The sequence below is a fragment of the Nymphaea colorata genome, chromosome 11 (genome assembly GCF_008831285.2).
Source record: "Nymphaea colorata isolate Beijing-Zhang1983 chromosome 11, ASM883128v2, whole genome shotgun sequence".
In the NCBI taxonomy this organism is placed as follows: Eukaryota; Viridiplantae; Streptophyta; class Magnoliopsida; order Nymphaeales; family Nymphaeaceae; genus Nymphaea; species Nymphaea colorata.
The window spans coordinates 5547728-5562378 of NC_045148.1; the positions used below are offsets into that span (position 1 = coordinate 5547728).

Sequence of the window (14651 nt, forward strand, 5' to 3'; positions counted from 1 at the left end):
CTTGTTTAGTGTGGCATTTCTCTGTCCATTCGTTTGTTGATATGAGAATCTGTAACTAGGTAAAATGATGAATTGTTAACTTATTTTTGGGCAGCTGGTTGGATATGCATCTTTTTTTTTTTTTTTTTTTTAAATATTGTCTGTTTTAAGAACCTTTCCACAAATCATTATATTCTTTCTGTTGTCACTTTTCACTTTATTGTGCCATGGCTTCTAGCAACTGCGTTATCCATGATTACTTCCACTATGAACTAAAACTAAAATTTTGCCCACTGGTAACTTCGTTATCTCAAGGTTCTCACTATTCTGGAAATTTTTATGCATTTGTATTCATGACCGACCCTGTTTGCTGATTATTTATACTTAGTATCATTGGAGTGGTAAAATCATTCATCAAGCAATTATATATTAAAACTGTTCCTTTGCAGGAGAAGCAAGAAATCATCATTGAGAAAGTGGTTCGTAACAAACGGAAATGTGTGACGATTGTGAAAGACCTTGAGCTCTTTGGTAGGTGGTTTAATCTTCATTACTTTTCCCCTGCTCCTTGAATAACCCTCTGTACACTTTGTTAGTTTTGTTGCTTTCTTGTATTTATAGAATAAATTGATGGATGATTAGGTGTCAAACTGAGTGAAGCTTCAAAGAAACTTGGTAAAAAGTTTGCTACTGGAGCCTCTGTTGTAAAGGTATAGTGAATTATTTCATTGCATAAATTCTAATAAAAGCTTGACCTAGGAATTCTCATGCTCTCTGTGTTACCCATTTCAGGGGCCAACTGAAACGGACCAAATTGACGTCCAAGGAGATATTTCCTATGATATTGTTGAGTTCATAACTGAGACGTGGCCAGATGTAAGTGGCTTTTTTTTTGTCCTTACATATGTTTGGTGCTATTCATGTGCAATCGAAGAATAGTTTTAAGTTTGTTTATGGTTGAAACAAGGCTCTGATGTTTCATAAACATATAAATGGCTCCAAATGAGATGAGGACTTGGTCCAGGCACCAGAGTCAGTGTAGTACAGAGGGTAGAAAAAGAAGGCTACCAACTACCAACTTCCCTGCATAGTCCAATCTTGGGATTTTTTTTTTTCCTTAAGCCTTAAATAATGGGCATCGGCACCATACCAGTGTATAAGGGGAAGAAAAAGAAGGCTACCAACTACCAAGGCATTGAAGAAGGAAATACAAAGAAGCACCGAACAGAGGAGAACAAAAAATTACATAATGACATTGTGAACAGCCTACCACCGCCAACTTCCCAGATCTTCACAAATGCAAGGAATCGTCCGCCTAGACGAGAGAACTCTCTATTTTCCTTGGCACCAATGCTAAAGAGCAACAGAGAGAAAGATGAGTTTTGAAGGAGGAGAAAGAGACAGAGACAAAGAGAGATGGAGAGATGGATGGCGGAGCCGTACCTGGAACTCCCTCTTTGAGTTGGATCCAACTCACTGGAGAAGCGGAGAGCACACGCAGGGCGGCAGGAGCGCAGAGCACAGGCGGAGCCGCGAAGAAGAGAAGAAGTCGCAGTCGACGAAGAGAGGCTGAGAGGGAGAATGAAAAGAGGCTAGTGCGGCTTCAAGCCTTCAAAACCCTAATATTTTTTTCCCGCTTGAGAACTAATCGAGCGGCTGAAGTGAGTCTGAACCGGTTTTTTTAAAACCGGTTCATTAACTATTAATCGAGCCGAGACGAGTTTACACGAGTTCACTGAAGTGAACTCGAACTCGACTCGATTAACTAATCGAGTCGGCTCGTCAACTCGAGCTCGACTCGTTTAACCAAATAAGCAACTCAATTAACCAAACGAGTCGAGTTAAACGAGTCGAGTTCGAGTAACTCGACTCGTTGTTCAGCCCTACTGTCGACTTTGAATACTAGAGGAATTAGTTGATGCAGTAGAAATATTGACATCCACGTCATTTCTTTGAATGTAACTTTGATATATATCTTGTAAAGATTGTTTTACCATTTGCATTTGTTCTTCCCTTTCTTCTCTTGATTGGTAAATTCTTGAAAAGACAAATTCTGATAATGTGAGTTTCACGCCTGGATCTAATATGGATGCAATAATCATTATCAAGTTACAGGATTTCCAATATTTATCAAATTTCTCCTTCATTTTCACTGTCATTGCCTTCATAAACCCACCTTCATTATCAACTTTTTCCTGCAATATTGCTTGAAGTCTCCAAATTTCAAGAAAATATAAGTTTGTTGTTGCATAAGATGACCCAGAAAATAGGGTCGACACTGAATAAAAAACTTGAAGAAAATCACATATCACTGCAATTTTTTCCCAATCCTCGGGTCCAAGCAACCATACCAAACCTGGGTCTTCCATGCTATATCTTGCAAAAGCATCTTTATATACAAGAGCTCTTTCCAACATAAAGTATGTTGAATTCCATCGAGTTGGTACATCTAACACTAACTTCTTTGACGTTGAAAGATCCAACTCTCTAGCTGCAGTTGCAAAACCATGGAGTCTTGAAGGTGACACTTTGATATATTTAATTGCCTCTCTAATGCTAATGCTTTCATCTTTAATTGCACTCAACCCATCTTGTACCATTATATTCAAAATATGTGCACAACATCGCACATGAAAAAATTTACCTCTATGATACAAGTTGATGCCGCTCTTTTCCATGTTTTCTTTTAATTTTCTAACAAGAACATCATTTGATGAAGCGTTGTCAACTCTAATAGATATTATTTTCTTTTTAATCTCCCACTCTGTAAGATGCTTAGCAATTACATTTGCTAAAACTACCCCAGTATGAGGTGGCTCAACTTTGGTAAAGTTGATGATACAATGTTGCATCTTCCAATCTTTATCAATGAAATGTGCTGTTAATGCCATATATCCAAGTTGTTGGTTTGATGTCTACATATTTGTAGTCAAAGCAATCTTCTCAACACCCTTGAAGACAAGAAGCAATTTCATCTTTTCATCTTCATATAATTTCATGACATCTCTCTTAACTGTCGTTCTTGAAACTGGCACCCAATTAGGAAAACCAAGCCTAAGAATGAACCTAAACCAACAATTATCCACTATGGAAAAAGCATGTTCTCCGGTTGCCACTAGTTTTGCAATTAACTCTCTTATTGCTTGAGCATCAATGTTGGAACCCATTTCCATAAGCTTCTTCGTGACATCTGAAGTATTCCCAGATTTAAAACTTAAAATCGTTTGCTTTTTGTTAGCAAAACGTGTCAAACATTTGTGTCTTCTCATTGATGATGTAGAGCCTCCTCCACTTATCAAAAATAGTGCACTGCAGTACTTACATTTTCCTTTTTTGATACCATTTATAACAACCTCGTCAAAATCATTCCATATTGTAGAAGTCTTTGACCTTGACCTTTTTGCACCACTTATACGTACTTCATGAGCATCTATTGAAACCCCTTCATAGTCAGGTTCTTGCGAATCTATAGGAGTTTCATTAGAGGAATGTACTCCGATTGGGACATCATCTGAACTCGGTCTCGAATCACATACTTGTTTGCCCTTATTAATGCTCGAGCTTCTAAATTTGTCATTCTTCACTTTATGGGAACAATTTACCTGATCTGTCAGTGGCTGCAAAATACAGAAAAGGAAGAGGAAGAGGGAGAGAAAGAAACTGATTGGACTCATTGGTGCTACCACTGCATCACTAACATTGGTAATGACGGATGATGGGGACCAAAAAAAGATTGTGGGCAAGCTATGGCTTTTCGACTCCATTAAATTAGGGGTTCAAATCTGTTAGGAATATTGGTTGTAATTTAAAATTTTTTTAAGCTTATTCTAATGGCATAACATTGAGCTTCTTGATACTTCATCATTTCCAGCCTCTATTGAGCTTGATTTATTCCAGCCCATTCCTACCTTATCGAACTGTGCTTTTGCTTGTACGAATAACTAGCATGAACCTATCCCCTCAAATGGGGCCCTTAGAACTGAGTCATGCCCTGCTTGGATATCTTATTGGACCAAGACAAGCATGATGAATGTTGGCATTTTGGGTCAAATATTCTAAGCTCAAGCTTGGTCCGTAGTGAGGTAGGCCCCAGGGGTCTAATGACCACCATGAATTTCAATTCATGTGGGTCTACAAACACTGCCAGCCATAATAGGTTGTCGCACTAGATTTTGTGAAATTCAAAGTTTTAGCCAATCAATAGCAGAAAGTATCCAATTCATTTCTTTAGTAGGCAAAGAAGACAAATATTTAAACAAAGTCATCTTCTCGTACATTCCATTCATTTTCCTCAATTGAATATTTTCTTCATAAACAAGGTATGAAAATAAATTAGCTTTTGGAAGGTAATTGCTTTGCCAAAAAGCTAAACCACATAAAAATTGCAGTTCTTTGTACCTAGAATTGCTTAACTTGCTACAAAATCACATAAAAATTGCAGTTCTTTGTACTTATAATTGCTTAACTTGCTACCACTTTGCTTTGATTCTTTTGAATCTATACTTACCATATAAAGTTAGTGCTTTGGTTATATAATACAATCGTCAAGTTCCTCTTTATACAATAAAATGGTATGTTCTGCTCATTGCATAATATGAAGAAGTTCTTCAAAATGTCATGGAATGCAATTTTCTTGATGTGTTCTGCATGAGTTTCTCTTTTCTTTTTCTATCATTCTTTTTATTGAAGTTTGATATCTTTGTCTAGTGAGTTTTGTAGGCAAGTTTTCTTTTTGTTTTCAAGGGATACCAAATCTTTTCACCATCAGAAAATTTTCTAAACTACATTTTGTGTATATACTAAGTTGATATTTGAGGTGATTGTATTTATTTTCTGAGTTGAGAACTTTTGCCTCTAATCAAACTATGCCAACAGAAATTACCTAGCTATTATCTCCTAGCCTCCTTCATCATGAAGATGTTAAAAACGAATTCTTCCTTATTATATTTTCTAACTAATTATAAACCTATTTTTCATTTCATTTGAGGAGATGTTTGATGGCCATAGAAAAAACTATAGGAATTTTTAAGCTAGGAAGGATTTCTACAACAGAGTGGCCGAAGAAAAAAATTTTCCTTTATTCAAATTCAGCATGTGTTTAATGAGAATCAAAAATATATTTGAACATATATATTTTTTTGATATTTGATGGGCCTATGAAAGAATCCAAGATAAATTTATATAGACCCTCTTGAAAAAATAACGTCAAAAATGACTCTCACATCAAGCAGGCCAACAACATAAATTTCAGATCATTCATGAACATTGGTTCAAATTACTGATGAAAACAAATAGCTCAAGGTCTATGCATCTTAAGGGTCAATTGGACTACAGGCACATGGCTAGAACATGTTAAGCATGACTTCTGCAGAAAGACAAAAATAAACCAAATCTTCCATTGTCAAAGCGAGGACCTGGGAAATTTCATATAATTGCACATAGTGCAATAACTAAAATTCATGAAAAGCTTGTAAAACGATGAAATACAGGGAAGATCCTAGAGTTATGATGCTGTCATTAATAGAAAGAAGAAGAGGATGGCCATTCCACCAAATGGTAGGACGCCAATTTCCACTAGAAGAAAATAGGCCATCTCTGACCCAGCATCAAAAGGCACTATAATGAATGTTGTGTGCTCTCATCCTTCTCAAGCTCAGCGCAGCAGCAGCTGCTGCAGCGACGACCTTTGGGCGAACAGAAAAAGTGTTTCTGACATTTCCTTCGGAATAGTATCAAGATCAGGTGTAGATTAATGTGGTGTCTGACCAAGTGCACTTAGCACGATGATCTCTAGCTCCTGCTATCGCCATAACTCTATCTGGGAGTTTGAATACTAAAACAGTGATATTTCAGTAAAACATAAGATTGTAGCATCGCTTGAATAAAATAGAGAGCTCACAACCTCAAAGGGCATAGCGTATGGGCTAGGGCCTGTTCAAGGTGGCTCACTAGCTCAAATCCCATGGATGTTATGTGGACTTGATATCGAAGCTGAAGGTATACGCTGTTGCCATCACTGACATCGAAGCAGCCAAGTGTCTTGGAGGAGGGGAAATGGAGGAATGATGGTAGAAACCATATTAAAGCATGCGTAATTTGAATGATCTGTTGGATAGTGGCCAGTTGAGGAGCTTGAGACGCCATTTTGGCCTTCACTCCAACATGATCTGGTATGAATATGAGGAAGCTGGATGAGATTTTTTTCAAAAAAAATGTGAAATGATTTTGGTGATTTGAAGTATCCATCTTATGTATGCAACCTTCGGAAGGGCTCTCTATGGATTGAAACAAGCTCCTTATGCTTAGTACCACCAACTTATGTGTTTTCCCACTTCCAATGGATTTCGTGTTTCTCAATCCGATGCTTCAGTATTTATCTATACCAAGGGAAGTAAAAGATTATTTTTCCTTGTATATGTCAATGATGCCATTGTCACCAGGTCACCTCTCACGCAGTAATCTAATTTTGGCAAAACTATGTGGGATTTTCCCCTGAGTTATCAGTAGTGGTGTTAGATCCCTGCATCATTGTCGTTTGGCAGATCATATTATATAATCTTGCTCTTCAAAATTGGCAGAGCCATCACTGTTAATTCAAAAAACATGTGTTGGTACCATGGTAGCTTCATTCTTATAAGTAGTGCCATAGCTTTGGTACATGCAAGACAACAAAATCTTGCAGAACATGCAGCATTCGGAGAAAGACACAAAATTATACAGTTTCTGTCTTTAAGTTATATTTCATTTTGTTCTAGCAGTTTCCTACCGAGATCTACAAATTAAGCACTTGTGTAGCAAAGAAGAAGGGTTGACTCATCAAAATCTCTAAGTTTAAGGAAGTATGGAGTTCATCCGCTAAGTGTGCATTCTTGCTAGCGAAAAAGACAAGGATATCCCATATGTCCAACGTCAATGCAAAACTAGAAGAAGAAATGGTAACTAGCATGCGCCTCCTTGGTGCATTCTTTCTATTGAAAAAGAGAAATGGCAAATGCCAATAGAAACCAGAATAGGAAATGGTAAATAGCACGCACCTCCTTAGTTTGTTCTTTATAGTGCAAAAGAGCATAGGTGAATGCAGAAGAGGAATGGTAACTTGCATGCACCTCTTTGGAGCATTCTTTCTACGGAGCAAGAGAAATATCAAACAGCAAGGGAAAAGTAGAATAGGGAATATTAAATATTTACCATATGCGGTAACTAAATATTTACTGTATGTATCTAAAATTGAGCATAGGTGACTCAATATGCTGAAATATTTTGGTGCCAATTCCTAGTAAAATTTAACAGCATATGGAGACATCTGAACCCAGTTTTAGAAACATGAGGTTAATATTTCAGTTATTGCACGTCGTAAATATTTAGTATTTAATATTCTGCTTTTTCCTTGGTGTTTGACATTTCTCTTTTGACTAGAAAGAATGCACCAAGGAGGTGCATGCTAGTTGCCATTTCTGGTTCTGCTTTTCCATTGGTGTTTTAAATAGCTCTTTTTCACTAGCTAGAAAGAATGCACCAAGGAAGTGCATGTTAGATGTTTAAAGGAGTATGTTAAATAACAGAATCTCTTGAATATTTGTACCAGCAGTTTATGTTAAAATAATATTTCTGTATCAGCTCTTAAAGGATATTTTGTCAAGGAGACATTTTGCACACTCAAGATATTTTTGGCCCACCACCATCATGAGTGAAGCTATGTAATGAAATGGAAAGAGAGTGTGCCTTTTGCTTGCATCGGTTTCTTTTCCTTGGTTTTGGCCATGTTCTGTTTTGTTCATGGTATCATAGTGTAGAACATAATCCATAGTCATGGCAACTTTTGTTTCTTCTTATGCAAGTCATGATGCTTCATCTTCATCTACAGATTCCAATCTTGCTGACTTCTCCAGCCTGTATTTCCTCCATCATTCAGACAACCCAGGTGCTATGTTGGTGTCACAGCCCTTGATTGGTGACAACTACACTACTTGCAGTTGGGCAATGATAATGGCTCTATCTGCCAAGAATAAGATCATGTTTTTGAATGGCCGTCTGCTTAAGCTGGATGTTGCATCTACTAATTTTAGTTCTTTGTGGAAGATGCAATGACATGGTCTTGTCCTGGATTCTCAATTCCATTTCCAAAGACCTAACTACAAGTGTGATTCATTCCACCATGGCACATGAGCTGTGGGCTGATCTCAAAGAGCGTTTTACTCAGTCTACTGCTCCCAAAAAATATCAGATAAAATCTGTTATTAGTTCTCTATTTCAAGACACAATGTCTATTTCTGCATATTACACTAAATTGAAATCTCTGTGGGATGAATTGAGCTTCTACGATGTGTTGCCTGAATGCTCGTGTGAAGCATTGAAGGAGATGTCTAACAAGCAACAGGAAGATCAAGTGATTCAGTTCCTTATGCGACTGAATGACTCATTTCATGTAATCAGAGACCAAATCTTATTGTTGGACCAGCTACCTGCAGTTCAAAAGGTGCATTCACTGTTGCTGCAAGAAGAAAGACAAAGGGAAGTAAGAATCCAGCCGGCTACAATAGAACATGTTAGACTATCTACTGTAAGTGCAGATTTACATTACGCAAAAAGGAAAAGTATTAGGAAATCACCACATTTATGCAGCTACTGTCATACACCAGGGCATAAAAAAGAGAGATGCTATAAATTGAATGGTTATCCTCAAAATTTTAAAGGAGGAGGAAAAGCAAAACCTGAAAGGCCAACATTGGTAAATGTTGTGGAACATGAGAATAAATCATCAAATGTTGTAGCTTTTGCTGCACCACCTCAAGCCTCCAACAAAGATTTTGTGTCGTGCTTGACTATGGATGAATATACTCAACTTAAACAACTGCTAAAAGATAGAACCATCTTAGTGGGAGACTTTGAAGGAATGTCCTAAGTTGACGTTGACACCTTGACATAGACAGTGGTGCCACTGTCCACTTGTCTTCTTCTCTTGCTTTTATGACCAATGTGTCCAAGTTAACCTACATGTTTCCTATTAGATTGCCAGACATGTTGGTGAGGTTATTTTTTTCTCTGACTTTTGACACTTTAAAAGGTCTACAACTTACCAAATTTTAGATACAACTTGATCTCGGTAAGCAGACTGTTCTCTGAAAATGATTGTTGTCTAACATTCTCCTCTTATGGATGGTTGTTATAGGGCCAGACCTCCAAGACGATGACTCATCTAGGTATGGACTGTTCTATTTCAATAATCTTAGTTCTATCGCTCTGAATCTTCAACAAAACCTATTCGAAATCTAGCACATGCGGCTAGGACATCCATCACACTCCAAGGACTGGTTGTTTTCTCAATATGACTCAAATATAAATTTAGAAAAAACTTTCTGTCATGTCTGCAATTCTGCAAAACAATCTACATTACTCTTTGGTTTAAATACTTCTTATTCTCTAAAGTCATTTGAGTTGCTTCATTGCGATCTTTGGGGTCCTTACTCTCAAGCAGCTTGATTCAGTGACTTCTTAACCATTGTGGATGATTTTTCAAAGGTTGTTTGGGTTTACCTAATGAAACATAAAAATGAAACCAATTGGTTGCTTAGAAATTTCATAATCATGGTGGAAAAATAATATGAAACTAAAGTTATAAAAATCAGAACAATATAATGGAATAGAGCTTTTTTCCAAAGATATAAAACTTTTCTCTTAGAAAATGGGATTGTACATCAACACACATGCCATTACTCTCCTCAACAGAATGGGATTGTTGAGAGACGACATCACTACACATTAAATGTAGCTCAAGCCTTAAAATTTCAGTCAGGTGTTCCTTTGTCTTTTTGAGATGAATGCAACTTAGCAGCTATCTACCTGATTAACCGAACACCTTCAAGTGTGTTGCAAAACAAGTCACCTCATGAAATGTTATGCAATAAGAAACCATCATTCTCTCACTTAAAGGTTTTCAAATGTTTGTGTTATGTGACAAAACTCTGTCCAAATGATAAATTTGACACTAGAGCTTATCGATCTGTCTTTCTAGGTTATCCTACAAATCAAAGGGTTACAAGGTGTGTTGTTTGGAGACCAAAAAGTGTTCAATTAGTAGAGATGTAGTGTTTTTGTGAAAACAAATTTCTATTCAAACACTAAATCTCAACTGCAGACTAAAATAAGCTTCTTGTGGTTCCTTTTCTAGCAGATGATTGTCAAATTGCAGAAAATATCAGTCCTGAGCTTGGACGTCTTAGCCCAACTAAATACCAAATATTGATTCAAATGTTTAAAACTGTCCACCATCAAGTCAAAACGATGATTAATCAAGTCCTATTGTTGAACCTGAAAATGTAGCAACAGAACTAAACCCTTCTACTTGTGAAAACTTGCATTCAAATCCAATTTCACATTAAATTTCACTCTGAAGATCAACCAGAAAATCAAGACCATCATACTTATTGAAAGATTATTATTGTGGAATAGCTCATGGAGAGTCATCAGATGCAAGGTCAACTAGAAACATGCCTTCTACCAGTATTTGTTGTTCAATTCAAAATCTTCTTCATCACAAAGATCATTTCTCTTGAATATCTCCCACATAGCTAAACCCACATCCTTTAGTCAAGCTCAAGCAAATTCAAATTGGAGAAAGGTGATGCAGTCTGAAAATTGAGGCATTGGAGGCAAACAACACAAGGAGTTTGGTGGAACCGCTTGTAAATGCTAGGCCTATTGGTGAAGTTGAAAGATTCAAGGTTAGATTAGTTGTCAAAGGGGATACGCAAGTGGAAGCCATAGACTATTGCGAAACATTCGCTCCAGTTGCAAGAATGGTCACAGTCTGATCCCTTTTGGCTGTAGCAGCAAAAGGAAACTGGTTTTTGCATCAAGTGGATGTCTACAATGCATTTTTTAATGGTAATTTAAGTGAGAATACTTATATGGAGTGACCTCTAGGTTATGGAACTGAAGGAGACACAAGAAATTGCAAACTAAACAAGTCTATCTACAGGCTAAAACAAGCCCCTAGAAACTAGTTCGCTAAATTAACCCAAGCTCTAAAGCCTTATGGTTTTGTTCAATCTCATGTTGATTACTCACTATTCACACTAAACCATGGAGATTTTCTATTGTTGTGTTAATATATGTAGATGACCTCATAATAGCAGAAAATGAAAGAAAAGTATTGAAAATTTTAAGGAATATATACACAGTCAATTTTCAATGAAGGATTTTGGGGCTGTAAATTACTTTCTTGGTCTAGAAATGTCTAAATCTAAGAAAGGTATCTTCTTGTCGCAGTGAAAAGATACCTGTGATTTATTAGATGAATTTGGATTGTTGAATGCAAAGCCCTATGATACCCCCAGCCAAGAATTACATTCACGACATCGGATGGTGAACCCCTCAAAGATCCAACTCAGTTTAGACGTCTGGTTGGACATCTTACCTATTTGACATCTACGAGACCAGACATAGTTTTTGCAATTCATTCATTGAGTTGATTTGTGCAGCATCCAACAACTTTACATTATAATGCAGCATTAAGGGTTCTTAGATATTTGAAGTTGCATCCTGGCAATGGCATACTACTTCCATCTTATGAAGACTACCAACTTGCAACTTACTATGATGCCGATTGAGGTGCCTGCAAGGAAACAAGAAAATTTGTCACTGGTTACTGTACATTTTTGGGAGGAAGTTTAATTTCCAGAAAATCTATGAAGCAAGAAACCATTTCTAGATCATCTACTAAGGTAGAATACAGATCAATGGTCGATACCTGTTGTGAAGTTATATGGATTAAATACTTGTTAGCTGACTTGCAGGTTTGCCACTTCAAACCAGTTACACTATTCTGTGATAATAAATCTGCCCTTCAAATTGCAGCAAATCTTGTTCAACACGAATGCACCAAACACATTGAATTGGACTGTCACCCTGTGTGATCTAGTTACTGCTGGAAAGATTATAGTTCAATATATTGCTTCACAAAATCAACCAGCAGATTTGTTTACGAAATCAGTTTCTAAAGATCAGCATATTTTCTTAAGTGCCAAACTGGGCATGTACAATCTACATGCACCAGTTTGAAGGGGGGGATGTTAGAAGGAGTATGTTAAATATCAGAATCGGTCCAGCATATTTGTATTAGCAGCTTATGTAAAACTGTATTTCTTTATCAGCTCTTAAAGGATATTTTGTCAATGAGATATTTCGCACACTTAAGATATTTTTGGCCCACCGCCATCTTGAGTGAAGCTTTTAGTTATTTTCGTGCACTCTTGACAATTATGTATAACAGAATTTGTTAGTGTTGTATCATTGTGATTCTTTTTGTAACTATAAGTATGTAATGAAATGGAAGGAGAGTGTGCCTTTTGCTTGCATCGGTTTATTTTCCTCTGTTTTTGCCATGCTCCGTTTTGTTCACTAGTTACCATTTCCTGTTCTTCTTTTGCATTGACATTAGACCTTTAAAAATGAAATGAAATATAACTTAAAGGAGAAGAATGTATAATTTTGTGTGTCAATCTCGGAATGCTGCATGTTATGCAAGATTTGATTGTCTTGTATGTACCGAACTGTGGCATTGCTTATAAGAATGAAAGTACCAAGGTGCAACTAAATGTTCTTGGAACTAGTAGTGATGGTTTTCTGCAAATTTTGAAGAGAAAGAGCATGTAATATGATCTGCCCACTGACAATGGTGCAAGGTTCTGACGTTGCTACTGATAACTGGTGCAATGAGAAATATTTACTGCATGTTTGGAACTAGATTAAGTATAACATGAAATATTATATGCACAAAGAACTATATTAATTACATCCAACATACCTCGCACCGCTTGATTTAGCAGGAACGTACTCATCCCATGTGTTCTTTCACTAGCAAAACTTAAAATAACAGATTTGACCCAGGTGGAAGGCAACTCATCCAATGTTCAATGGAAGAACTAGAAGCTCAAAAATGGAGAAATATATGACATGAAAAATAAGCTGAGCAGATCTATTGTTCGGATTCCACTAGCAGATTCATCACGGGTGAAAATGCCATTGCAGGTATGCTAAAATTACAATGGCTTATAATTAAAAAATATGTATCAAAAAGATAGGTATGAAACAAATTAAAAGAGAAATATTTGAACTCTTTTTGGCTTCTGGGGTCCAACAAGAATACACTGTGGGCATGCAGATGCTTGGCGAGTGGAGCAGAAGAGTTCATACTGAAGCCACTTCACAGTGGCGACATCACCAAATTGAACCAAGCATGTGCTGGCAGGCATTGCAGAGGAAGTGTTGGATAGTGGCCTTGACTCCTATCTCTACATCTTGTAACTACAAGAGGGCCCACTTGCAGTTACAAGCTATGATACTATGGTGCGGCTAATTTGAAGCCGCACCCGCGTCGACGCGACGCGGGTGCAGATTCAGGTGCGGGTGTGACCCTGATTCGCACCCAAGACCATCAACACTGAGTCGGGTGCAGTTAGACGCACCCGACTAAAAATGTCATTTATTGACTCGCACCCGACTCGCGTCAAACGCGATTCGGGTGCGGTCAAAAACGAGTCTGGCCATTTTTGTCCTTTTTTTATGGTTTTTTTTAATTTTCAACAAATGAACAAAATTAATCGAGCACGACTTTTTTTTTCCCCTTTGCTATTTGCTAACGCTTTCTTCGTTCTCTCTCTCTGCTGCAATCCCTTCCACCGGCGGTAGTTTCCTCCTTGTCCGGTGACCGGCGGTAGCTTCCTCTCTATTCGGTGACCGGCGTTGGCTGCGATCATCTCTTTCGGCAGCATCCAGGTATTTTATTTTCTCCAGCCATCTGTCTCCCTCCATTGTTTTCCCCATTTCATTTTTTTCCTCAACCTCAACCCTCTTTCAAATTTCAATGCCCCTATTTTATCTCGTTTTCTCCAGCCATGTTGTCACCATCGTTCCCTTCTATATCTGTGAAATGTTTCTCTTGAGCTCTTGTGAGTTTGTGACATTGTTCTTATGACATCGTATTACCGTATTGGCTATTGCAGACTTGCAAAGTTGCAGTGTAGATTACTGTTACAAGGTAGTATAGGTTAGCATCATATAAATGCTTGTCTCTACTTCTTAATTCTTATATTGGCGAAAATAGCATGCTTGATTGCTTTCTCCTTATTTGCAAGTTTCATACGCCATGACTGCATTACTTAATGAGTTTGGCAATGATAGCAAAGATGTTCTAGAAGATATGGGACGGTTGCATAGAGATGTTGTATGCAAAATATCTGTCCTTGAAGATTCCAAAGTTCTTATGCTCCTTATAGTTATATCGGATGGTGGTGTGTGCTCTTCTGTTCAGTCTCAGAAATCTGACCAGAATGCACATGACAGTGGAGAAAAAAAATTAAGTAGCTTTTGCCAGTTTCTTGATCCATTGTTGAGGCGTAGGTTGTCTGGTTTTGGGGTAGAATCACAGTTTTTTGACTTTGTGAGCCTTTACAATGATGTTAGTTGTGCTTCAGCCTTCAGGCATCCAGCATAGATTGGGTATAGAATATAGATGCTCTGTCAAACATGGGTATTGGTTCAAATCAAAGCCAATTGCAGGTCCCAATTTCTTTAGATGGTGTCTCCACAAGCAAGTCAGAGGGTGAACAATAGAGGTCCTTTGATACCTCGTGCTGTGATATGATGAAGTCACTATGCTTTCATGTCAGCCA

The 14651-nt window shown here is 37.5% G+C and overlaps 2 protein-coding genes across 2 annotated transcripts; both read left to right on the forward strand.

Moving 5' to 3' along the window:
- The first annotated feature begins 206 nt into the window (after window positions 1-206).
- Window positions 207-918, forward strand: LOC126410536 (translation machinery-associated protein 22-like). Its single transcript, XM_050080558.1, has 4 exons — window positions 207-275; window positions 429-510; window positions 622-689; window positions 772-918. The coding sequence occupies exons 1-4, from the start codon at window positions 207-209 to the stop codon at window positions 916-918; spliced, it is 366 nt and encodes a 121-aa protein (XP_049936515.1).
- A 7216-nt stretch (window positions 919-8134) lies between these two features.
- On the forward strand, window positions 8135-8881 carry LOC116264319 (uncharacterized). The gene has a single exon (XM_031644463.1). It carries the CDS (start codon window positions 8135-8137, stop codon window positions 8879-8881), a length of 747 nt encoding a protein of 248 aa, XP_031500323.1.
- Window positions 8882-14651: the final 5770 nt, after the last annotated feature.

What these genes read in the sequence shown, in the direction of transcription:
- LOC116264319 (XM_031644463.1), top strand. Translation starts at nt 8,135, where the DNA reads ATGGCACATGAGCTGTGGGCTGATCTCAAAGAGCGTTTTACTCAGTCT.
- LOC126410536 (XM_050080558.1), top strand. Translation starts at nt 207, where the DNA reads ATGGCTTCTAGCAACTGCGTTATCCATGATTACTTCCACTATGAACTA. An exon ending in AACTAAAATTTTGCCCACTG is followed by an intron (nt 276 to 428) that starts GTAACTTCGTTA and finishes GTTCCTTTGCAG; the next exon opens with GAGAAGCAAGAAATCATCAT. An exon ending in CTGGAGCCTCTGTTGTAAAG is followed by an intron (nt 690 to 771) that starts GTATAGTGAATT and finishes TACCCATTTCAG; the next exon opens with GGGCCAACTGAAACGGACCA.